This window comes from Egretta garzetta, unplaced genomic scaffold (genome assembly GCF_000687185.1).
Source record: "Egretta garzetta isolate BGI_Z169 unplaced genomic scaffold, ASM68718v1 scaffold199, whole genome shotgun sequence".
In the NCBI taxonomy this organism is placed as follows: domain Eukaryota; kingdom Metazoa; phylum Chordata; class Aves; order Pelecaniformes; family Ardeidae; genus Egretta; species Egretta garzetta.
Window position 1 is genome coordinate 114,734 of NW_009260838.1, and position 26,408 is coordinate 141,141.

A 26,408-nucleotide genomic window follows, 5' to 3' on the forward strand; every position below is an offset into this window, starting at 1 on the left:
GCCAGCAGGAGTAGGTAAGTTATCCTTCCCCTGTACTCGGCACTGGGGAGGCCACACCTTGAATACTGTGTCCAGTTTTGGGCCCCTCACTAGCAGAAGAACATTGAGGTGCTGGAACATGTCCAGAGAAGGGCAGCAAAGCTGGTGAGGGGTCTGGAGCACAAGTCTTATGAGGAGCAGCTGAGGGAACTGGGGTTGTCAGCCTGGAGAAGAGGAGGCTGAGGGGAGACCTAATCTCCGTCTACAACTACCTGAAAGGAGGTTGTAGTGAGGTGGGGGTCGGTCTCTTCTCCCAGGTAACAAGTGATAGGGTGAGAGGAAATGGCCTCAAGTTGCACCAGGGAAGGTTTAGATTGGGTATTAGGGAAAATTTCTTCACTGAAAGGTTTATCAGGCCCTGGAACGGTCTGCCCAGGGAACTGGTCTACTTACCCTCAAATTTTCATTCTGAAAATTTTAATGTACCCATATCCTAAAATGAGTCTTTGGGTTGCCTGTGGGTTTGAGGGGCAAAACTTAGATCTGCCATGGTAACAGTATCAGCAGAACAGCATGTCATCTTGCCAGAAAGTTACAGATCTGAGTTTGTCTTTCTGCCCCTCATGACCACAGCAGACTCCCTGAACCTTTCTCTCCTGAAGAATTTGGATGTCCTCAGAGTTTTTCCTTTGTGCCTTTGGGAAAAAATGCTCAACCTCTCTACCTTATATCCCCTGAAGATAAGAAAGGGCTAGTGGGTGCAATGCGTGCCCAGCGGAAGAAGGGGCACGCATTAGACAGGGGATGGCACGGGAAAACCAATCAAACTGGGGTTCTGCTTCTAGTCTAGGTGTAGGTTTCCGTGTGACCCTGGGCATCATCTTGCTATCTGTAATATTTGTACTGAACTTCCTTATCTGTAACACATTAACAATGACTTTTCAGAAACAAATAGATGTGAAAGATAAATAAACTTTTTTTTTAATATGAAAGGAATACTGGATTATCATTTGGTGTATTGTGTGCCTTATGATGTTAAGGAGGATAACTTAACATGGCGTTCACCATATATTTGATCTCATTTTCATAGCTACCTGATGAGGGAGCCCTAGGCTTACATTTTCAAACATCAGCCTACCACATTTTTAAACAAAATATTCTATCACATGGATTTTTTTCCAACCTCATATTAGAACGAAAAATGAATTTATGTCTTTCAGTAAAGCAGCGTTTTAGCATCTCCCACTTGGCACATCCAGTAGATCTCAGCCTTGCTGACATTACTGCTCAGGACTTTCAGCACAATTAGTTCAAGGCTATCAGTGCATTGTATCATGAAGGGCAAGTGTCATTTGCAAACTCAAGGGTAAACATGAGTGAGATTGGCTTAACCTCTTCTAATTTTGGCAATACAGAATTTTGTCTCTACTTGCTGCCTGGCTTGGACACTAATCAGTAGAATTTACCCGTATTTTATTTACTGCTATTCCACTGGCAACTCCTGGCAGCTACTGTAATAAAGGTGCCATCAGTAAATCCTCTTCCATGAATGCTTCAAGCATTTGTCTCAAGCCTGCTTTGAGTCCTCATCCTCATCTCATGTGTTTTAAGAGGTGTTTATAAGAGCTGTGACATGGTGCTGACCAGCCAGCAGAGCACACAGAAGAGGACTGCCTGTGTTACAATATCTCATGTTACACTGCCATTCCCCAGAATCTAACTTTACTTGGGAAATGAGAGAGGGGGCAGCTTTTTGGCCAATGACACAAATCAAAGGTAATGAAGAAAAAAAATCAAATTTTGTACTGGATGACCTATTTTCTTTCTTTTTTTTTTTTTTTTCCCCAAGTTGCATTTCACTGTTGAATATGGAAACTTCAGATATAATATTTTATTACAAACACTTAAAATCTCAGTATTGACAACGAAAAGCTAGATCCATTTTCTTGCCAGCCTATTTTAAGTATAATCCTCTACTTAGGTCAAGACATTTTACAATTAAAAATTGTGAGTTTATCTTGTACTTTCATCTTGGCAGTATGAGTTTGAAAGCAAGAAATATTTCCCAATGGCTATCATCTCATGTGGTTATAACAGCTGATGGTGTATCCTGAATCTTTTCTGCTTAAAAGCGCACTAGTTGACTCCAGCATGAATTGGATAAACACTTATTTCATCCTCTGTCATAGGGAAATACAAGGTTCCTCTGCGCAGGTGCTATTTTAGTGATTTCAATTCAAGTCATCCTATCAATCTATCCATGGGCAAAATAGCAACAAATTACTTACTGAGACAGAGCTTGTGACTGACTCCCAGTTGGTTTCTGAGGCTGCATGCTGGAAATCATCCTAAGGGGAAAAACCCACAGGAAAAATCACCATTAAGGCAAAGTCCTAAATTAACTGCAGAAACTAAAAAAATGTCTTGGCGTTCAACATCTGTCACCGTTTTCATCCCTCTTTAATGCAAAAGGCCCTTGCCATGTGTCATTCCTAAATAATGCTGCTTGCATTCAGGTTCTTCCCTTTTCATCGTTTGTAAAGTAGCTCCTTTTAAGCTTGCTGGGGCAAGGATAAGTATTAGTAGTAGTAGTAATAAGATATATGCTGCAGGGCCTAATCTGGTCAAGGCCATTACATTTATCTTCCAACATAAATATTGAACACCACCTCCGTATGTCTACAATCAGAGTATCAATGCTGTTGTCCAGACTGACCCATTCTGGAAAGAATGTGGACACGCTAATACACTGGTACTACTTAGCCAAGGTGAAAAGCAGGGTAATCTAATCCATTTGAAATGTAGTCCTAACACGACTGTACTGCTTTTGGTGCTTGTGCTGAACAGGACTTGCTCATCTGTGCAGAGCACTGAATGGCACTATGTCCTTTACATCAAAAACCACAGCCACCTTCACATTAGAAGTGTCATCGCACAAAACCCCTGGGCATTTATGATTAATCTGAGCACAGGGATGGCATTCAACTCGTCTACCTTTGGACATCTACAAAGCAAACATCTTATCTAGTTGCTCTTGTTTCCATTTACAGTCAAGTAAAACTAGCATTTTTAGGGTGTTAATCATCTGATCTATTTTAGAAACTTAATTTTGGGATGACATTGCATCTTAAAAATGCTTTTTTTTTCTCCCTTGTCTATAAAGGGAGCCTGGGAGGACTAGTGTAGATGTCAAAATTGTAGATATTGACTTGTGGTCATCTGAATCCCAGTCCACTCGTCTGATGAGTGATGGGCAATCATTACTTAAATAATGAAGAAGCCATTCCTTTAATCTTTTGGCAGTTTTTCTCATTTCCAAGTGGAATAATTAAACCATGAAAAATGGGGAAAAAAAAGGCAGCATTGCAGAACAGTTATTAAATGCACACGTGCAGTGAATAGCTAATGGTTGGCATGAATAGGCAGGTAAGGAAAGTGGACTGAAGTGACAGCATACCAAGATTTTTATTTCTAATAACATAATTTTTAATGAAGGGATTTAAAGAAGATGGATCAATGCCTAGGCTCACCGTTTTACACTGACTCAATATCTACTACGTATTTTTTAAGTTGGCAGCTGAATTGGAAAATGGAAGGGTAACTGCTCAGCTGATGCTCTCTAGACTCAACGCTGCATTGGACCATAAATATATAAGCATATATTCAGTTATTTCTTAGGAATGCAAAAGAACAAATTGATCACATAATCTGCTAATTCATCAATAAAATTCTCCTTTAGTCAAGAAGGAACAGAGCTGCTTTCAGATCCAGACTCAATTTACATGGTATTTCAATGTTTTTCATTTGCTATAGAAAAATATTCAGATGTCCCCAAAGTCACAAGACTGTTTATTCAATATTGTTATTTTTTCTTCTTCCTTAAAATGTTCCTTTCTCTCAAACTTGAGGCAGCAAAACTGTAGCGATTTCTTCAGTACTTAAGATCAGTAGAAGTTAAAAAAACCACATCATGCTATCGTGTCACTAAGTGACCAATGAAACTGCAGGGCTATTAAAATGTTAATAATAAAAGTGGTCATTTTCTTCTACGAATATAGAAGCAAAACATTATTGGTGAAATTTTTAATGCAGATATTTTTTATAAACAGTAAAGAGATCTGCAAATGCTATGAATAATTCAGGAGCAGTGGGCTACCTTGGCCACATTCTCTACACATTTTGTTGTCCAGTTCTTGACAAGCCATGATTTAAAGTACGTAAAAATGGATTTGAAAAGCTCATGGATCCTCTGGTAATGGCTGCCAGTTGCAAAACTTGGAAATCATTTCCTCTCTGTCATTAGCTTCCATTTAGCACTTCCAGAAAAAAAGTGGCATTGAGTTCTGAGGCATTATTTTAAAACAGGAACAATCTGCCTCTTTGAATGTCTGGAGAAGGCCGTAGACAAGGAATAATTTTGTGTTTGAAGTGATGGTCCCCTTGTGTTACCTAATTGTAGGCACCAAAATTGTTTCTTTAGTCTATGATTCTTTGAGATGGTTGATGCCAGGGAACCCCTCCAAAACCCTGAGACAGACATGTACCACCTGCTTCTTGGATCTCAAACCTGATGACTGCACATTTTGACTCTGTGATTATATTTCATCTGCATAAACTATTCACAAGTATATGGCTTTGTTCCACCATCACTCAAGGCAGCTGCAGTCATTCTTGGCTTCTCAGAGCTTTAAACCTCTACAGTTTGAAGATTATTATTATTATCTATGGCTTCTGCTTGTAGCTATTTCAAGTAATAATATCAAAGTGGTTCTCATCATTACAAAACCCTCTCCTCCTTGCTCACCATTGTCCCTAGCAGAACCTGAAGGACAAATCTATTTTCAGTGCTATCTACTCAGTTCTTACTACCTTGTTTATATGAATTTGCCTATGATCACTTGGCTATTGTTTTCTCCACTACTTAAAATGACATTAAAACTTCTGGTTTAAAAATAAGAAAAAAAATATATCTTTTTAACTGAATACTGGAAAAACAGGGTGGTAATAATTTGACTACATCACCCTAACAACAGTGCTTTTATTTTTGTGCGTGTCTCATGGTAACATAACAACATTACATGAGACTTCAGCAAAGCATTGCATTAACCGTTCTACAAGCAGCAAAAATACAGGCAAAGCAATAGGGCTACCAACCACCTTCTGCTAGCAGCTACTTTTATTGAAGAAAAACAACTTCCATACTTCAACTTCCAAAACTACACCTCAGCACGACAGATCCTGAGTCAGTCCTTAGAGTTAAATATGTATGGACATTGATATATTGTTCTTGGCTCTGTTTCAGACAAAGATAAGCTACTCTCTCCTTTGCAGACTGACTTTGTCTGTAGCCTGTCTCCCACCACTGATCTCCAATAAGTGACGAGTTAGAGGGAATACTCTTTGTATTAGGGCTTTCACAAGTGGAGATCGTGAGGCAAAATCACTGCTATCAAGCATATATGAGGCTGCAGAGCCAGATAGCACTGGTTGCTGAGGAAGATGCTGAGCAGCCTGGGGGTCCGTGACCTGAAGCAAAACAGGCTCTGCTGGGCTCAAGCCATGGGGTTTGGCAGGCTCAGTAGGAACAGGGAGGCATCAGGAAGACACCAAGGATGCGGCTGGGAAGCTCACCAGTTTGAGAAGCATGTTGTCCATGACTCACTTTGCTGTACCACAAAATATGGCAAAACACGTGAGTCCTCCCAGCCATGCTGAATTACTGCTTGGTCCTCAAATTACAAGGAAGAAGAGCTTTCTAGAATTTTTGTGATTCTTCATTTTTTACACACTTTATCACTGTATTCCAGTCTTTTGTCATCTGGGTGCTTGACATCGGTGAGGCATGATGCCTGGGATACGCGGTAACTGCCACAAGATTGGCACAACACACTGGCAGCCCACTCCAGTGATAAGAAGCAGCTCCATATCTCTATAGTCTCCTCTCTGAACTCTTTCTCCTAATCTGCAGGTCCCTGGGGTAGTTGGATTAGTTTTGGTAAAAGACTGTTCATCTGCCAAGATAACTATAAACTATGGCTAACAAAAGCTGAGGTGATGCTCTCCACTTCAGGGAGCAGGAAGGGTTCACAAAAGAGTTGTGGTTAAGAAGAGCCCAGAAAGCATCCTAGACTGACATTTAGGGCCTATCAAGTTTAATAAGGTTCTCTCCTGAAGGAGCAACCTTCTCTACTGTGACCTTGTCATGGGAGTGGAAGAGAAGTGAGGGGGGGAAAGGTAAAAATGCAGGCATGTTCCTGGGGCAAGTGAACATGAGAAAGAGGAAGAAAGAAAAAAACTAAGGAAAAATGAACATAGAGAAGATGAATGTGTTGGGCTTTGTCCGTGGTCACCATATTTGTGGTATTTACATGCCATAGCTATAAACTATACAACAGAGAAGCACCTGCTAGAAGTTTGCAGAGGAACGGGGCTAAGGGATGTACTGGGGCACAAAGGAGATTCTGCAAAACCAAATCAGAGGTGAAATGGAGCATGTTCAAAAAGGTCCAGTGCAGAAACAAAAAGAAGCTTGAATCTCTCACTGGAAAATATGAATTAGGGACTAGGACAGTGGAAGGTCTGTAAGGAAAATCTAGGGTAAATTATAACTTGAAGAAAAAGTGGTGAAATTATCCTAACATCTAAATTAATAAAAGGAAACTCAATGGTAGCTATTTGTGAACAGTAGTCAACATGCATCTATTGCATTCAGAGCTTTTTGTGGACAAGTAGCTGGTAAGCAGATAAACTTGCATTAGTAATAATAAATTATAATAATCTGGAAATAAGGTCTTTCTTTTTTTTCCCTGTAACAAGCAATAGTACCAATATTTTCTTTGAACATTGAATTTATATATAATACATTTTATATACAAAGCAACAGGTATTTCAAGCAAATAAAGCCCCACTGTGTAACAGCAACAGTGTTAGGTAAGTAAGAGACAAAAGAAAAGTCATGGTTCCATTTAAAAAAATTCTGTGATAAACATTCAAGTTTGTATGCTTCCACTGGTTAATTATAATTTCTCATGTGGTATTTTAGTACACTCCAATTTCTATTCTTAAAGATAAATAAATGTATAGAGATGTACACTTTGAAATATCTTTTTCTTTCACCATACTTTCAATACATCATGTTGCTGGGTTAATTTTCGTATCAGAATGATACTTATTACCACTTCTCCTAAGGATGCTGAAACATACCCATTTTCCTACAGCAGGCTACTTACTAGGAAGTCAGAGCCTGCATTTTTCTTACCTACAATAACGGCCAAACCACTGCTCTGTTCAGTTCTGGTGAAGAGGCTTTAAAATAAAAGATGCTGAATGTGGAAACCACGCAACAATGATTGTTTGTAATCGGGAAATCATGCCTTGCAATGAAACACTAAATGGAGGCTTGTGTCTTTCAAGACGGTTAGAGGTACCTCAACCACATCTCTCCAGATAACAACCTGTAGTTAACTACAAGAGGCTGTTACCAATGTTAACCAGCTCTTTTATCTAGCAGCGCAAGCATTAAACAAAATCAGGTGGCTGTAATCTGAAGGCAGTAATATTCAGACTAGAAGCATGAGCATGTTTTACCACTAACAGCAACTATCACCGGAACAGAGAAAAAATGAACAAATAACTTCAACCATATTGAATTTTCCTTTCTATTTTTTGGTGTGGTCCCATAAAGGCAGGCCATCCATGACACTACTATTTTCAAGTCAGTAACAAAAGGTCAGACAGCCACCAAAGTGTTTGATCCAAAATGTGGGATTCTTGCCCTTTAAAAAATGACATAAATTGAGTTTCTGAAGCCCAGTTGCCACTACATAGCAGTAGCTACAATCTTACCAGTTATGACTAAGTTAATACTAGTGCAAAATGATATATAAAATCACTCTTGATTTGTTCTGACACATTTATTAGCTCTAACTGAGCGGGAAGAACAAGATCCTTAAAATTTCAAAAGTTTAAGGCTGTAATAATGATTTAGGTTAACTGCCGTTTGATACATTTATTTATGAAAAGTTGAAGTAAAACTGAAGCAGGAAAATATTTAACAACAGTTATGTTTGGTCAATACTTCATCCGTCACCTAGTTTTGAAATTAGGCATTACTGGGTGCATATTATGAGTGCCCAAGATATTGACATTTAAATGATCTCTCTAAAAGGTCAGATACTACTTGCTCAAACGAGACAATAGCTCTGCCTTTGAAAAATCAGATGTCATCTAACACTACACTGGCCATGAGCACCCTGTTTGATGCACATACCCACAAAAGAGTGCACAGGACTTCATAGAATCATAGAATTGTTTAGGTTGGAAAAGACCTTTGAGATGATCAAGTCCAACCGTTAACCTAACCCTGCCATCCCACCACTAAACCATGTCCCTAAGCACCTTGTCCACGTGTCTTTTAAATACCTCCAGGGATGGGGACTCAACCACTTCCCTGGGAAGCCTGTTCCAATGCTTAATCAATCCTATGCTGTGCAAATTGTGCATTATCTTTAATTTTTCTGTTTGTCACAGAGGCCTGTGCTTATATATCCACAAACAAGGGATTTTGTATGCTAATAGCTACTCTGGTGCGTATTGCAGTTAAGCAATTCTAAACAAAATATAAGTCAACTAACGTTATTGTAAATGCTCTGCAATCCCTCCTTTGCCATTTTTACCTGAATGGCAGTTTTTACTTCTGTAATTAAACACTGGGACAGAAAACCTGAAAGACTCTTCCAGGTCTTCCAAAACTCTCAGATGGGTTGGCTGTTCCCAAGCTAGATTTATCTTTATTGCATTTACGTAAGTGCCAGCTTTGTCCTTTTCTTCCTCTCCCGAGTTTGCTTCCTGCAGTACTTCTGAAGAGATGTTATATCTCCTCTCAGCATCCATTTTATTACACTAAGCAAGCCAAGTTGTCTTGGCCCTCAGTAAGAAATGTCCTCTTTTCCCCCAACTATCCTCTATCTGTTCCCTGAACACAGTCCAAGAAAGATGTGGTTGCTCCGTACTATGGGGACCAAAACTGTACAAAGTATTCCAGAAAAGATGCGATTACTGCCTCATTGGTCCTATGCTTAGTACACCCAGAAACTTTCTTTGCTCCTCTTTGCTAACCAGTGAGATGCCATTTAACAGAAAATGTTTTTGTTATTAATCTCTACATGAGTGACCTCTTTGCTCTTTTTGGGCTGTTGCATTTCATTGCGAATCAATTCTCCGGTGCTCAAGGTCACGCAGTTCTCCTCTCCGATACTCTGATTTTCCCGTTCATAAGCAATGCAGTTGAGCTATGTGTGTGCTGCAAAAGCCATTAAAATGTTACTTTGACACTTTGTGCTCTGGTCCCTAAAAAAAAGCCCAAATAAAACTGATCATAAGACCAACCCTTTAGAAAGTCCCATTAGCGAGCTTTCCCTGGCTGGATACTCCCTTTTGCATTACAGCACACTGCCTCCCCTTTGACTGCCTTCTGGCTCTTATTAATTGCCATCTCCTCCAGTGTAAGGTATTGTTTCCTACATGGCACCAGGTGAGAGGCTCCTCTGAAGTCCAATTAGATTTGCTATACAGCATTTCCTTCCTCTCCAGACTATCCTCCAGTCTGGCATGAGCTCCTTTGATAGAGATGTGGAGTTTTTTTCTAGTTTCCTGTATCTTTAACCATCTTCTCTGCTGACAAGTGCCCCATAAGCTTTCTAGGTCAGGCTAATGAGCGTGCAGTTGCCCTGGCCATTGATGTTATAGACTGCCACTGCATTCACCATGTCCATGTGAGCCCTTGCTCACCTCATCGCTATTCAGGGACGCAAGCCAGGTGCATTAAGCTAAGACTGCGGCCAATCCCTGCTCCCTTTATATTATTATTGTATAGAAAGAGACTTGCTTTCAGCTGTGACTCTTCGTGCCTTATGGTCTGCAGTGACCGTGGAGGGTGCTGAAGGCAATCGGGCTCCTTGCTCACCTTGGTTCAGTGTCTAAGCACACCTAGGCCATGGTGCTGGCCCATTTTGCAGAGCTTGCTGTTTCCCCTGTGATGCCCCATGCCGGCTCTGCCAGGGTGGTGGGGAGTGGACATCAAGAAGGGTCCTGGTCAGTGTGATGTTGCACATCAAAATGGTGTCAGGGAGCTGCCAGGTGGAAAAGACTTTGGGAGGAGTGACACCAGAAGCCAAAAACTCGCTCCCAGGTCAGCGTTCAGTGCCCTTGAGAGGACTTTGGTGAACTTCTGCCGTGCTGACTGACAGGTTTTTGGAAGGAGTCTCCCTGGTAATAGCCGAATCTGCCCTGAGCAAAACTGAAAAGGCCAACACTTCACTTGCCCGGCAGCGTCCAGGTGGGCAAAAAAGTCTTCCAGAGTTAACAGAAGGCAGCGACAGCTGGTTATTTCAGGTCCTCCTTGCTGGTGTGACTCATACCAAACGGGAATGTACTGAGAGCCCCCAGTACTAGGAGTAGAAGGAAAAATATTAATGAAAAACCTCCTAGAAGATGGGTATTAATTTTCTGTCTTCTTTCCACTTGGGTTTCTACCTATTTTTAATAGATTTAAGCACGCCCTATAATCAGTGGGAAATAATCACTAACAAATATAGCCTGATTTCATTTAATATTCCAAGTTTTCCGTTGTTCTCCTAGGAGGGTCTACTTAGTGCTCTGACATGCACGCTCACATTTTCAGATGTGATTTGGGAGAAACATGGGAGGAATAATAATAATAATGAAAAACTCTAATGGAGCTAAGCAAATTTAATTCCAAAGCTGAGGACACAATGTAAAAAAGGCACTGGTAAGGGACATTAGCTGTCCTAGCAGCAGTCCCTGCCTATTGATTTTTTGTGAAGGATCCATTTGTTTTTGAGCTCTCTCCCAGAGGATGCTGTTTAATTTTGCAGTAAGCATGCAGCAGGAGCATGTGTTATGTTTCACAGATAATGCAAAGCAAAACAATTTGTTCACCCTCCTGCTTTGACTGGAAGGCATTGCATTTTCTAGGACAACAAAAAAGGACCGCTACACAAACTTTCTAAGATGATAACAATAATCATAAAAATAGCAAGAACACATAAACTCTGAAGAATACAAGAACCATTTTCTCTTTGCTTTTCCATGTTTTTGATGGGATCAAAAGCAGCTGATTTATTGCAAACATCACGGGATACTGCTTATTTGGAATTCCTTCAACTTAAGTTTTATCAAACAGCTAGGGTAAGGAAAATAAAACTATTCAGACTGGCCTTCCAGATCCAGATCTATTCCTAAAAAATGTCATTGTTGTTAAAGCTAAATACAAGTACCTTAGGAACAGTCATGCTTCTCATTTCTCTTATGCATTATTCTTACAAATATCAATTATAATTAACGCTATGAATGAAGCCTAGGTAAAAAGAAAGCACCTTACATATGCCACATTTTTGTAAACGATCTGACTAAGCCATATTATCGGTTTTGGGATCAGCTTACCAAAAGCCAGCCTGGGAAATCCTTCTTGACACCAAAGTGAGACCATGATCTCAGGATCAGGAAGGTGTGTACTGGGTTAGAATTAGCGTGTGACACATCTTATTTAAATCCTGACTAAACATAAGCATAACCAAACAGACTAAGGATGGCTGTAGAATTATAATAGGCTAAATATTTTCAAGCAATGAAAACCAAGAGGAACAGTTTATTTCAGTTTTATACTAATGACCTGGAATGTGTCACAGAAGTTGAAGCTGGAACAAAAAAAATCAAGTTGGGGAGAAAAAGAAAAAGAAGTTGAAACACATTTAATACAAAGAAATACGCTGGGACTACCAGAGGTCAGAGCAGAGGCAGGAAAAGAAAAATAAGCTTTCATTTAGAAGAATGTAAATGGAGAAAAAGGCACAAGCCATAAGCTCTATTTGATGGCACACACGGACTCAGGAAGGAACTACTCCCAAGAGCCTGGGCTGACCAAAGAAGAAAACCACGAAACTAATCTGCAACGTGACATGGTGGCACTGCATGCAGTGTGACTTATGCCTGCACACACAGAGATCTCCCCCAGGGCACGGGGAGATGCTCTCCCCATACCAAGGGGATACCACACCACCACCAGTTACCAAGGGGATACCACACCACCACGAGTCACTGCCTCTCAGGGGACCATGGGCAGAGGTGGGGCCTCTCCTCAATGGTGGGGGTGTGTGAACACTTGCTTGTCTTCACCACCTTCCCGTGGGTGAAGGACAGGTTGTGCTCAGAAGAGAGAGAGGTCTGTGGGTGCAAGCGGCTTCTCTGGAAACAGAAGATGGGTGTTCTCCAGATAACAGGCACAGCTAGTTAGTTTTAACCTACTTGGGTGTGAGGTTTTTAGGCTGTCCACTGCCATCAGCAACACAGAATTATGGGGAGAAAACATGGGGAAAGCGCTCTCGCACCCTCCAACAGAAAGACTTTGCTCTGTGGTTCAAAACCTCTGAGTCTTTCCTGAACACCAGGCAGCATTTTTAAGGTACCAAACCTACAGTCTGGTGAGTTTTTACTGCTGTTTTTAATACACCCCTCCTGGCCATCCTGTCCACCTTTGTTCAAGATGACAAACCCTCCTGGACCACCAGAAAACCAGCAGGCAGTCAAGCCGCCAGATTTCAGGTGCTGGCATTACAAGTGTTTTCTCTGCTTTTAATCTTTCTTAATGCATTTGGAAAATGTACCTGAACCAGCACTGAGCTAGCAATACAAGCCCACAAAGTTGCTGCTGAGGTGGGAAAGCAGACTCTTTACTATCCTATATTTCTGATGGAGATTAATTACATACATAGGAGCAGAGTGTCCTATTTTCTGCTGCCTTATATTATCTGCCCTGACTGCTCTTTTTTTTTTTTTTTTTTTTTTTTTTTTTTTTTTTTTTTTTTTTTTTTTTTGTTCCCTTCAGACCTTAATAATACCAGTTTTTCTGTACAAACTCATCCATAGGCAGAAAAGGGGTGGAAGGCCTGAATAAGAATATGACCGATACATCCAGGCTCTTTGATAACCACAAGCATAAGAGAAGCACGTAAGACCTTGTGTTCACCATGCCTGCCTAGAGGACAGGTGGCTCAGAACTAACACAGACATGCAGTGCAATGCACATTTGGAAACAAGGATCTCATTTCCAGTCAGGTACAAAAGTGTCACCTCATCTGTAAAAACAGCTTTCTGTTTGGTTTAGGTACCCATACCTACACAGTATTCCCAATTTCTGTTCACTTCTACAGAAAGCAAAGTTTTCAGCAGCCTGTTTCCATCACTAGCAGCCTCTTCAGCATGCAACTCAAACCATAAGGAGCAGTCAGACTGCCTGTCCTCATAGTGTCCAGGTTCTTCCAGGCATTTTTTTGTTTCAAGTTTATTAGATAGACCTTGGTGTGAGATAAATTTTTGTGGCCCAAAGCTTGTGGTTGTTTTACCCTGCCTTACAGCAGTTGAAAAATTAGCCTCATTCTTTCTAGGCTGTTTTCCCAAGTTTAAGGGCTTGCTTGTTTCTTTTTTTTTCCCTCAAAGATAAGATTTTCTTTTAAAAATGCCTATAGGTCTGCAAACATTGAACCCCAGGGTTCACATATGCCGTTAACTCTGTCACTCACGGTCCTGTCAAGCAGTGGCGAAAAAATGAAAGAACAGACCAACCTCCATGTATGAACTTTTGGGCTACATCTATATTAGTAAATAAAATGGTGTAGAGATTGATCAGACATGGTATGACCCATGTCCTAGGACATAACTATCACCCTGCAAAGCAGAGTGGCCACAACAAACTGCATACTGGAAACAGCCTGAGGCCCGTTTTGGCCCCAAACTAGCTGTGCTAAAAATGTGAGAGTGCAAACAAACTTACGCCTATGCTTTGGCTCCCATCCAGCCTGTTTAATAGTCTTTGCTGACAATTTGGGAGACACAGACTTTATCAGAGGGTCTGATCCTGCAAGAGCTTGTATTTATGCTTCATTATATGGCTGATGGGCGGACAACAATGGTGCCTGGAAGCAAGAATATGCAATGAGACAACATGGTGCCTGATTCCTACAGTCTGAGGGGGACTTTCTTTACAGAGTATTTTTTACCATACATGACTGAAGAAATATATCAGGACACAAATATTGATTAAAAGGAAGCGTTTTTATAGCTGCCAAGATCAGAAGTAGTATTAAAAAAAAAGGCTTCTGCACTTAAGAAAAGAAGAGGACCTGGAAAATAAGTTTTGTCTGCCACAAAACATCAGTTTGTACAATTAAAATATTTCCCCAAACAAAAACTATTGAAATGAAAAAAACCCTGTTGTCAAGGGTCACAGAAAAATTGGATGTTATTGATTCTGCTGAAAATGATCTGACAAGATACACAAATTCCACAGATCTAAAAATTATTTTTAGCTTCCAGTGCTGCAGATGAGTTGCAAAATCCGACCCTGTGTAGTTACAGGCTCAGACCTCCTCTAATTAAGCACTGTCTGGTCATCAAACTGACAATCAAGGGAAACAGAACTGCATTTTTCTCGTCATTACAAGAGATAGGAAATTTTTTTGGCTTGGCACGTATGTTCAAAATCAGTTCAGCATGGAGAGAAATGTGTGGGTTGAAAAGTAGAGAGGGGGTTGTAGGCAAAGAATTATGATAACAACACAGGCTTTGGGTTTGAGGAGGTGTTCAGTTCAGTAGCACAAAGCACAGCACCAGGCAGGGGCTTATTTTATGTAACAGTGTCATTTAGCCAAAAATTTCCCAGTAAGATTTATTCTATCAAGTCTAAAGTGACAGGAACCCTGCAACTAATAAAAGATGTGTGTGTGAATATGCGTGTGTAAGGGAAAACCAGAAACACTCTGTGACATATCTGTCATCTGTGTTATTATGGAGGCATGCATGGACTTTATCAAGCACTCAGAGGAAAACAGAAGGTTGTAAATTTAATAAAAATGTATGCATAGAAAATACAAATCAGATTTACAGAGCACCGTGACTGTCTTTGGAAATGTGGTATATAGCATGAAGGTCACTGAAGCTAGAAGCAACGTGCTGAGCAAAGAACAGTGCCAGCCTGCAAGCACACCAGCTTCTCCAGCATGGAGGAAGGACCTTCTCTGATGACCTGTGCCTGGCATGAAGAGGCAGAATAAGACTAAGAATTGTTAAAAGGAGGTGTAGAGATCCCAAGGGCTCCAGTTATAACGCAGCCCGGGGAGGAGGGGAGGGATGGAAATAGCTGCCAGCCTTGTCCCAACTACCAAACCAGTTGCAAGTGGCTCGGCGTGGTGTGAAGCCTATTTTTGCCATTTCATCTTCTTGGTTTGGAATCTGGGATTGCTGTTCTCCATTTTGTAATCATACAATTTCTTAAACTAGAGAGGACCTCAGGTAAGTCTGGCAGGCACAGAAAAAGCAAGCATCCAAATAAAAGGGCGTAGCAGACAAACCCCTTTGTTCATCAACCTCAGTTTGGCCATGTGGCCCACCCTGCTGGCACAGTGCCCCAGGCTGCAAACAGCAACAACACTGCGTGCCTCTGTAGCATCTTTTAGAAGTTAATCTCATGGCATTTTACAAAGGCTTGTTGTGCTTGTCTTTGAGGTGGGAAGACCTGAGGCTGTGTGAAGGCGTCAGGGCAGGCAGTGGTGGAGCCTGGCCTGGAGCCACGACTGCGAGGCCAGCACCCTCCCTGAGGGCACCGTGCTGTGTCCAAACCTGCAGGCAATGCAACAGCGGGCACAGACGTCTTCACTGAGGTAGTGGAAAAATCACAAATATTATCACAACCCAGCAAGAGGAAAGTTCACCCTGGAAAAATGCAACCTGAATGTTCCTAAATTACATGCTGAATGGAACCTAGGAAACTCGGGAGCTCAAAGACGGACTGAGCTGACAGAGGAAAACACATTAAAAGACACATTCCCAGTGTTAGGGCAACCAAGCTGGCCACTGCCATATAGACCTGCCTAAGCAAGGTACCCTGGCAGGTCACCCTCCACCCTAAACAGCCCTGTGACACCTGAACCCCCAGATTCAGCTCCCTTCACTATCGCAGAGACATTGTAAAAAGCTGGGAAAACATGGGGAAGTTTTGAAAAGAACATAAAAAAACCTCTATAGGGATTGGATAGCCTGAATTTTTGAGAAAGATTAAAAGCTAAATATGGACATCATTGTTTGACTGAGCAATAAGCAAAGATCTGAAGGAGATAGACACCCATGACAAAAAGAACAGACTCCATCATAAATTAGGAAGGAATACAATTGCAGGCAATGGTATGGCATTATAAAAAGGAAAATTAAAACTGATTATCAAAAGAAAAATGTCTTTCTGACTGATGTATTAGTCTACAGTTTAATCTCCCATGAGGTGTGTTCCTATACTTGTTATATTTAAAAATGATACTAGATGACAATATTTACAATACAAAAAATTCTTGTCCTTAGAGAAAAATGGGCTGAACAACCTCACATCTTTAAATTATCAGATTCTATGTTTGGCTACATTACACATTTCTGTACAAGAAAAAGACCAGGGCTGTAAGTATATTCCAGCAGTTACAGCTGTTGCAACAAACAAGGCAAAGATTTATTCTATAAGCAATTAAGCACGCGTTATACACAATGCATTGTTTTTCCTGGCTTGCCAAAAATGACAAACACATTAAACAGTGCTAAGGTTGAAACAGACCCTGCAACCCAAATTTAGGCAAGATGAGAACAAGAGTAGGATTGTGCTGCCAGGCTTTGTAAGATAACTGACACGTGGCCAAATAAATAGTATTGGTGGAATACAAAACGTGAAGTTGAGCCTAGGAGCCCGCCTATCCACAAGACTGTGAAGACATGCAATTCTTGCTTTGATTTAAAAGACAACTTGCAACCAACACCTCCTGGGATGGGTTTTCACAAGTTCCTCAGTGCAGGCTGGAGGTCTAGCATGTTTCAATTCACCAGTCACTTCCTCTGGAAGTCTGTCAGGAGAAAATCCTGGAAGCAGACTGACTTCCTACTCTTCTCACCACAGTTGGCACACATTAAAGTTAAGCTGCATCTTCAGCTTTCATGGAAAATCTAGAGAAGAGGAGGATGCTCAACAGCAACAAGGTTTGGGAAGAACAGGCCATTTCCTCTTCCCTTGTGGCCATGGTGGTAGAAGGGACCAGCCTTGACACACTTGAAGCACCAGGAGTTAATTAACACCTCTATGCAGCATTGTTATACAGCCTTAATGCCTAATTAACCTTTTTACAGAATCAAACATGGCATCTCTGTTCTCCCTACAAATTTGTCATCTATAACTAGATTTCTATAAAACACCCTCCAGAATTACCAAACCAAAATAAAAGGTAAGTTCTCCATATACTGCCATCATTCCACATGCTAACATTCTTCAGCTGTTGCTGAAGTGGGATTAAAGGATAGAATATGGATTTGCAGAGACAGCATTATGTCCTCAAGTCACCAATCTAAAATAGCCCCACTGTGCAACCAAACAGCTCATGTGATGGACAGGTTAATGAGTGCTGTTAAAAGAGTTTGACAGTGTAAACTCACCTCATGTTCATACATATTGATGTGAGGTTTAGGGTAAACTTAGGTGAGAATGGTTGGATTTAACCCTCCTCTTTAGTGTAGAGACAGAGAGGTCCACACATCTACCAGCAGCACTGAAGGGGTGTTTGTGGCATGTCCAGTTTGCTACTGTATGTCCCACCTCTCCTTCTGGTGCCCTCCTAATGGTCAACTCTAAGCAGACAAATCAGCTACGAGGTCTTTCCATGTTTTCTATCGGGAGCTGTATTGAGACTGCTATTGGCCTGTCCTTATTGCAGTGTTGAAATACTTATGTCCAAGCTATTGATATTTTCTGTTTGGTTACACAGACATGGGGAGCAAAGTCAGGATACAGGATGGCCTTTACCCTCTCCCAGGTTACGCTTGTTATGGAACAGAAAACGTACCCTCTCATTTCATGCATTACAATTTTCAGTGTTGGATCCAGCCTAACTTTCTGTTACCTATACATACTTAAAGTTAATGAAGAAAATTGCTTTATGGATACCCTGATAAAGCTGTCCAACCTATGTGGTAAATAGCATTACTGATTTTAACACTGGCAATTTCTAAAAAAAGCCTGAAATCATAAATCTAAAAAACTCATTGATTTGCCCAGAGTATTTTTAATACAAACATATCTTGAATATCCTCCATCCATTTTTAAACCACCAGTCATTCACAAGACTTCCAGACTGTTAGAAATAAATCATTGATTTATTTCTCTAATTGTCAATGGTTACTTAAGCTTTTTACAAGAAGTTTGGGGGTGGGTTTCATCTCCTATTTGTCCAACAGCACAATTCTGCCACTGACCAGTAACTCATGAACTCTGGCTCACTGGAAGTCTTCTTGGGGTGTACTAGTCAGTATTTTTATTTAACAGAGATTGCTTGACACTAACTGACGTTTGAAGAACAGGGAAAAGATTAGCTTTCATACAGAGTTTTTTTATGTATCCGTCTATGTTAGGAGTAAAAACTGATTATGAACTGTGAAGCAGCATGGGCATACAGGCTGAAGGGAGAGACAACTCACCATGAATCCACATATCCCACGACTTAGTCAAGTACAGTGACAAGATCATGGCCGGTCGCTATGAGACTGGGGTTCACTTTATTCATTTAATTAAAAAAACCGAAGTCACTATTCTTCCAGTATTACACACTTCCCAACTACTGCAACATTCCTGTGGCCCTTATCCACTGTTCTTACATGCTATATAGTTGTTTGATCTTATCATTAATATGGTTGTGTGCTTCTTGGAATTTGCATCTTTTCTTCTGCTGTATTTTAAAAGAAATGTTGATGCTGAGTAAAGCTGTTGAGCTTCTACAAAGACTAAATGATGGGCTTTTTTGTCTAACATGGGTAGCCCTCTTACACTGCTCATGGTGGTCTTTTTCAGTTTTTGTCTTTGTATCTCTAGCTTACCTTGGAAAAGTAGGAATTTCCTCTTTGGGTCACTGACTTCCTCAGGAGTTCTTAAAACAGGTAAGCATTTCCAGTGGGAAATGCAATCCTTCAAAATCTAAAGCTGTCCTAAATGCATGAACAATACCCCTAAGTCTTGTTAGAATCAACTATTTGGGACAGGATACTGGATTTGGAAATAACATGCCTGTGTTTGTATAATCCTTTGAAGACGTAAAGTGCTACATTTTCTTGTCCTTGGCTACGAGTTTGGTGAATTCTCAAACAGCGCACTATTTGATTAAAGATGTAGGGTTTTCAACAGGAACTGGACATCAACAGTATTGCTGTTATGTTAAGACAGATTGATGACAACGAAGGAGTCACACTTTAACTGAGCTGTCAACAAATCAGGGACAGAGGAGAGCAAATGGCCAGTTCTCCACCATGCTGTTCAAACAACAGAACTGCCAAGCACACATGCTTGCAGCTGGGAAAACACAGACACTAAGGTCTATTTTCCTTTCCGATTAAAACAATTGTTTTATCAGTTGAAGTCTGACAGCTTCCAGGAGCTTCTGTATGCTTACTGGGTCCTGCTGCTTCTGGTTTTGGTATCTTCCTTGCCAGAAGGTCTATATTTCCCCGGCCATAACTCAATTCCTCACCCATGCTCCCAGCCAACTCTTTTCACCTGTGACACATGCCCAAACCCAGCCCTACAGCTCCTCAAGTTCACACTCAGAGGTTCTGACAAAAGAGGCTGATGTATTGATATAGCCCTACTTCTGCCCTGCTTTCTACTCGAGCCAAACCTGCCTTCCCTCCTCACCTAGGCCCAGTCATTCCTATTTCAGGTCCACTGTTTAAAATCTCCAATTCATCTGCCTCCTTTCCTCCCTAGCCATGCTGCCACAACTCCTCTGGTTTACACAAATCCCTCCTTCCCTTCATTCCCCGTTAAAAATGTTTCCTTAATTGCCATTCACCCTTCTTCAGTCTGAATGAAACTACTGTAATGAACAAGTGACATGTGGACATCCTCCTGGTAAAGACGGAAGGCTGCTTCTTCCTCATCTTTCATGATATATCTGCTAAGTTTGATATTGTCAGTCACACTCTGTCTGTCCTTTGGCTTTTTTTTTTTCCTTTCAGCTTTCAACAATCTTTGCTTGTTTGGGTCTTATTCTGCCTCTCTGACCATCGCTGTTTGGCATTTCTGCTGCCTTCTCTCTCTGTGGACTTGCCTCTTTCACTGTGCATGTTTGCTTTACCCACAATCACCTTTATTTCTGACCTTGGACTATACATAACTCTCTTCCATTGCCTTTGCTGCTGCTGCTGTTTCATTGCCATTCCTGGAAGATCCTGTATCAGTCCTTCCCTCTAGTTCTTGTAGCATCCTCTGATGCCAAGCTGGTAGCCGATTCCTATTCTCCCTGAAACCTACTTTTGTTCATCACTCTCTTATCAGTATCATCTCTGACATACAAATGGCTTTAGAAATTAGGACACAACACAGGGAGACTCCTAATGAAATTTAAAATTCAGAGGGTCACATAGTAGAAGGATTGGGACCAATCCTTGTGTCTGGGACAATAGGAGTAAGGGCCTTCAGAAGAGACCTGCCAAGAGAAGGACTACATTAGACCACAATCTAGGGAAAACTGGGAGAAGATGCAGTCTGGGACAATTGACTATCAAGTGTTGGGCCACATCAGGACATAGCTTTGGCCACAGCCCCCAGGCTCCCTCTGACTCAAACACTGCAGTCAGCTGGTGGGTCACAGGCCTGAAAACCTGCAAGGTTTTCCACCATAGGAGATGGGGGTGGGCAAGACTTAGGAGGTAAGCAGTAAAGGTTTGGGTTTTGGAAGGTATGGTAGGAGGTTGGAGGGAGAAATAGCTCTTGGTTAGATGCAAATGTTGGAATTAATCTTTTAATTAGGAACTTTGGCTGCCCCTGGAGCAGTCAATGCTGCCTGTGAAACTGCTCGTCCAGACATGCCTTCTCAACCCAGGTATGTCAACTTCCTTATTGCTGAGCTATCTGAGCCCCAGTTTTGTTTCTTTTGTATCCTTCACTATCTTTTTTTCTGCTCTGAGTGCTGGGAGGACTGGAAGGCTCCTGCCTACCACACTGCTTGGCTTGCCTACCATGCCACGTTCGTTTCTTCGTCAAACCCTGCTGAAGGACAGATGAGGTCTGTGAGATGAATTAAGCAGCGGACTGAGGCTTGCTGGACTCTCAGGAATCTTAGTTAAATGGAAAACATTGCTTCTCCCCATTTAAAATTTCTCTGAGATGCTCCATGTCTCAAGATGCACCGAGGCACAATCTCTCTTTTTAACATGCTGTCATTTAATGTTGATTTTTAAAACATTATAACACCTTCCAAAGTAAAAAAAGAAATGTGCATAGATAATCTCTTAAATCCTCTGCTTATGTAAAGTTGGAGAAGATTTAAAGATTTTGAGCAAGTTTTATCTAATTAGAAGGGACTTAATTACTTCTCTCCTGAAAGATGAGCCTCTGGCTGATAATTTTATGAGGACGGTATGCCTTGAGCAAAACCACAGAAAACAGTTTTCTGCCAGAACTTAAGAAAATAGAAGTTTCATCATATAGAGTATTGCAAGTTTTGCACATGGGTAGTATTTATAAAAAATCTTTGCTGTCTAGCATAGACAGGCAATCAAAACTGAAATCAGAGAAAGAGTAGCAGAAGAACAACTGATAAAGCTTCCACGTGTAAGTTCTTGCTTCTTCATTTTGAGATCTATTTCATGTTCAACGACTTTATTAACCAAGACACACTCCCCCCCACCCCATTCCTTTCCTTCTGTACCCCCAGCAATTTACTGGGATTCCTTCTGTGGATTATCTAAAAGCAGGGAAGGTATTCATGCACTATTATCATGCCTGTTGTCACATGAGATATATTATACAGGTTTTCAGGCAGAATATTTTGTCTTGGAGACAGAAATGAAATGTCTATGCTGTGAAAGAAGTGAAAAGCTAAAACAGAAGCACAGCAGCAAAGACTCATGCAGCTCTTGGGCTGGATTCAACTCTGTGGCCAGTGATAAAGAATTAATCATCCTTTATGGTCTTTACGGATCTGTATTCACACTGGTTGAATCTCTTTGCCATCATGTTAAGTCTTACAATGAAGTTTATTATTGACCTATTTAAAAAAACTGCAGCCTGGTGCTGCATTACTTGTGCAAACAAATCTGCTAAAATACAGGGAACCAGTCGCTTAATTCAGAGTGATTGTCTGTGAGTGCAAGTATCAGGACAAGGTTCTTATTCTGCCCATTTTCATTTTCTGACTGTGCTTTGGATTTCTGATGGTTTTTTTTAGGCTTAACAGACAAGTATCAAAGAGTTTAAGACTAGTATTTGAACTAACTTTGACTGGTCAACATTTTTTTGCATGGGCAAGTAATTAAATACTATTAGACTGGCTGTGGTGTCTTTCCTCACTTTGTAACGAATGCTCTTTTTTTGATCATATGAGCGGTGGTGACCTACAGCCTGGATGTTCAGCAGAAAGCTAGTTCTCTGTAAAATTCCACATGATGGATCAAAACCTGAAATTCCTCCCCCAAATCCATTGAATTCTTTATGACTCCTTCATTCAAGAAATGCCATTTCAAACAAGCAAAAATGACTCATGATCTAACACATTGATATACATTTTGACACATAAGTTTACCCTGGGACAAATGCACTTATGTTCTCCTGTTTAACACCGCACGTCCACCATTGTTGCTTTACAATTCCCAAAGAAGTAAAGATTGTTCTTAACGCCATGTGATGTGCCCTAGCCATGAATTACATTAAAAAGAAAAGAAAGGTAAAAGCACATATGTATTTGTATGTATGTAAAAAGACATATATGTAAATATATATCTTTTAACCTTACAACTTTGTATATATGCATGTTTGTACATATACATGTACATACGTTCCAAGCTCTCTTGAAGCTCTTGTTTCCAATAATGATTTTAGTCAATCCCCAAATATGGATTTCAGTTAGGATTAACAAAACGATTAGTAAGGCAATAACAATTTACTGTTATAACCATATAACAAATATGTGCCTTTTGTAATAAACTTAAAATAGTGGGTTTAATTAGCAAATGGAATCCAGCATTTTCTAGTCATCTCATTAAAATGAAATTAGATGCAGGGTTGGGAATTTTAATTCAAAACATTTACCTTTATTGTTGGAACATGTTCCTGAACAAGTTCCTAGATTATTTTAGTAAATGTCCATGCTAATGTACTTGTAAAATGTGGAGTCCAAACTTGTTAACATTCCCTTCTTGAATTAGGGCATTGGGAAAATTTCACTTTAGAAGAAAAAAGGAGACTGTATAAAATTACTTCAGTCAAGCAAAGATTATTTCCACATGTAACAGTGTAACTTAATTTACATTCCTACATCTCAAAATAATTGATGCAGTATTTTTAGTAATTGTTGAATACTTACGTGCTACATGCAAGATCTCTCAGCTGAGGTAACTGCACTGCAAGCCGTGGTGGAATAAAATTTTACATTTGTGGCAATATGGAATATTCACATCACTTACTCTTTGATACTCGTCTATTAAGCATTCTTTGCAAAGAGTGCAACCCAGGGACCTCTCTCCTGATAGGCCCTACCTCCCCTCTAGCAACTGTGTAGGTAACCTAAGATGACTTATCTGCCTCTGTATCACGTATTTCCACAATGTTGTGAAACACGATGTCCTTAGAGTAAGAAATTATATAATGCATGAGAAGAAAAGACTGAAATACCTCAGTGCCTTCTATACTGCAAATTAAAGTTTCTAAGGCAATTCAGTCAAGAAAAGTAAAAAAAAAAAAAAAAAAAAAAAAGAATAAAATTGAGAAATAAGCACTTTAAGTGATAATGGCAGGGAGGAATTTCAAACAAATTTGCAGCTCATTCAGGCTCAGGCCTAATAGCTGTCCAGGGCTTGCTCCAGACCATTTTTGCTCTAGGTCTGTGGAGCTTGAAGGAAAAGGTGATTTTAAAAGAGGTTTGAGAAAGTCAACAATCTGCACAGCTGCCACTGGGGGCTTTGAGTATGAAGTGTCCATAGACACCAGCCACCAGCTGCACAAACTTGCTTACTTCTGCACCGTCACAGACAGCACAGAGTAGGAGTGACTTTTTCCAGCCACGTTAGGAGACTTTTGACTCCTATTCAACTTGAGATAAGTGCTGGGACACACTCAAGTCACTAATAAGCTCCTGGAGTCAGGTCCACCCTGGAGCTCCCACCCCCAGGGAGTCCTATGGCTTCATGGGGAAAGAGCAGATCAGGGACAAGTGGCAACATGTTGGATCTGCCCCCTCTCTCCAAAACCACCCTCGCTGCTCCCCCTCTCCAGCTTTTCTAGTCCCTTATACCCTCAGAGGGGAGGGCAGAGACAGAGATGCCAGGAGGTGGAGGACACAGGGAGAGGAGGAGGAAGAGGAAGAAGGTGGAGGAAGCCAGTGTTGGCAAGCAAAGGTTGCTAAATACTGTGTTCAGATGCTCAGACTTTATTTCACAGATATGCTCCCTTGCCTGTTGTCCCTTATCTTATATTGTGACAGTTAATTACTCCCACATATCCGTATGGCTTTCAACCTTGTCCTGTTAAAGATTATCCTTGTATTTTTTTCAGTCTAATTTTGCAGAGTCACCTTGAATCTAATCTCACCATCCTGAGTGACGGAGCCCCTCCATCTCACACAGGTTTGCATGCCCTGTTTTACAAGGGCAAACATGATTTTCATGGATACAAGTCTAATTTATGTCTTATCTAGAAAAATAATCCCTTTTTATTTCTCTAAATGGTACTGAAATGTGAAGTTAATGCAAAACCACAAGTACATGAAGATAATGAAGTATGTTTCTGCTAAGCTCTGCGGTGCCTCATTTGTGCCTCATGCAGAGTGCTGAACTAAGTAAAAACTTGATGTGCATCAAATGAAGTGAACTTAACTGACTTCCTTGAAGATTCATAAATGCAAAGGCCAGAGAGCAAGGCTGCGAGGCTGTTTGGCTGCATGTGTAAGGGGGGGAAATGCACCCAGCCGATCTGGCACCACGCTCAGGAGATGCAGCTGATCAATAAACTCAAGGGAACTCTCCCAGTCGCTTGCTTCGGTGTTCTCTGGAAAATTATCAGTCAGAGTCTGGTACACAAATAAACAACTGCCATGCAGATCCAAACCCCAAATATAAGAAAAAAACCCAGGGAGTTACAGATTTGCACATATCTTGTGCGCCGTTTTCCAGGAAAGCCCCAGAAGTAGCCTTGTCTTGGTGAAGGTAACAAAGGAAAGAAAAAAAGCCATGTAAAGGTCTTCCATTTCATCTGATACAACATCCCATATGTTTTTGCATGCTTCATTAATGCACCCTGGTTTTCTGCCTAGAAATGCACAATGAATTCAACCTTCAGGGGTCAGCAGTGCTCAGCGTATCTATGGACTGCGTATCTAAGCGACTGTGGGGACTATCGAATAAGGGCTGACGCTGCTGAATATTAATCCTGCAGTTTTAGGTTGGACGGTGTGGGATCCAAAGACCAGCTAAGTACATATCATCCCCCATCTCGCAAATGCCACTGATCACCTGTACAATTCTCTTCTCAGAAATAAAACAGCATTTCATTCAGAGGGTGCAGTTGGAGAGTGTTCTTCCGAATAGATTTGCTAGACTGTAAAATTCTCTGTTTACTCATAGTTTTGACGTCAGATAAATACAGTAGCCTTTTTTGAGCTTTCTAGTGCAAGTCCTGTGTTTTAAGTAATAACATTCGTTTGTGGAAGGCCTAATACTATCAGACTAGCTGTATGTGGTCTGGAATAAAGCTTGCTAAATGCAGCAGAGTTTTTGTGGCTGCACTGAAATACGAGCAGTGTAAAGAGAAGCTGCTTCGCTGTCTCATCTTTATGCCCAGTGGTCCTTCATAGACTGTTCTGCCTAAATTTTAGTTTTAGTAGATTACCTTCAAATTAGAGTAAATTACAGCTCAGGATTTACTCACAGTGCAATGCCTTACTCCAGTAGAAGCCTAACAATTTAAATGCAAGGGAGCACAATCTTTATAGCTTTAGAGCTGTCTTGACAATGTCCTGTTTATGGACTCTTTAGCATACATAGGCATACGTGCATGCAAAGCCGAGAGGTTGAAGTGAAATGACTCAAACAGTGGATCTCTCCTGTTACAGCATTAACATTATTGCATTCCAGGCTTTATTATTCTTGTTAAATAACAGTGGATTGAATAAAAAGGGAATAAGAAGTGTGATGGATATGAAAATATAATGACGACAGTATAATAAATTAATGCTTACCATTTCCCGAGTGTTTGCAAAATCTGCCTCTTTAGAGCTACACTGCACCAAAAGCATTATAATATTAATCAGGACAACACAAAGGAATACATACTTCTATCAAAATCTACT

The 26,408-nt window shown here is 40.7% G+C and overlaps 1 protein-coding gene across 1 annotated transcript in view; it reads right to left on the reverse strand.

The window, feature by feature from the left end:
* PDGFD (platelet derived growth factor D) overlaps positions 1–26,408 on the reverse strand; it is a 144,355-nt gene that overhangs the window by 30,128 nt on the left and 87,819 nt on the right. Inside the window, exon 4 of the mRNA XM_009647031.2 lies at positions 2,268–2,327. Coding sequence (XP_009645326.1) covers positions 2,268–2,327 — 60 coding nt within the window. The remainder of the gene's footprint in view (positions 1–2,267; positions 2,328–26,408) is intronic.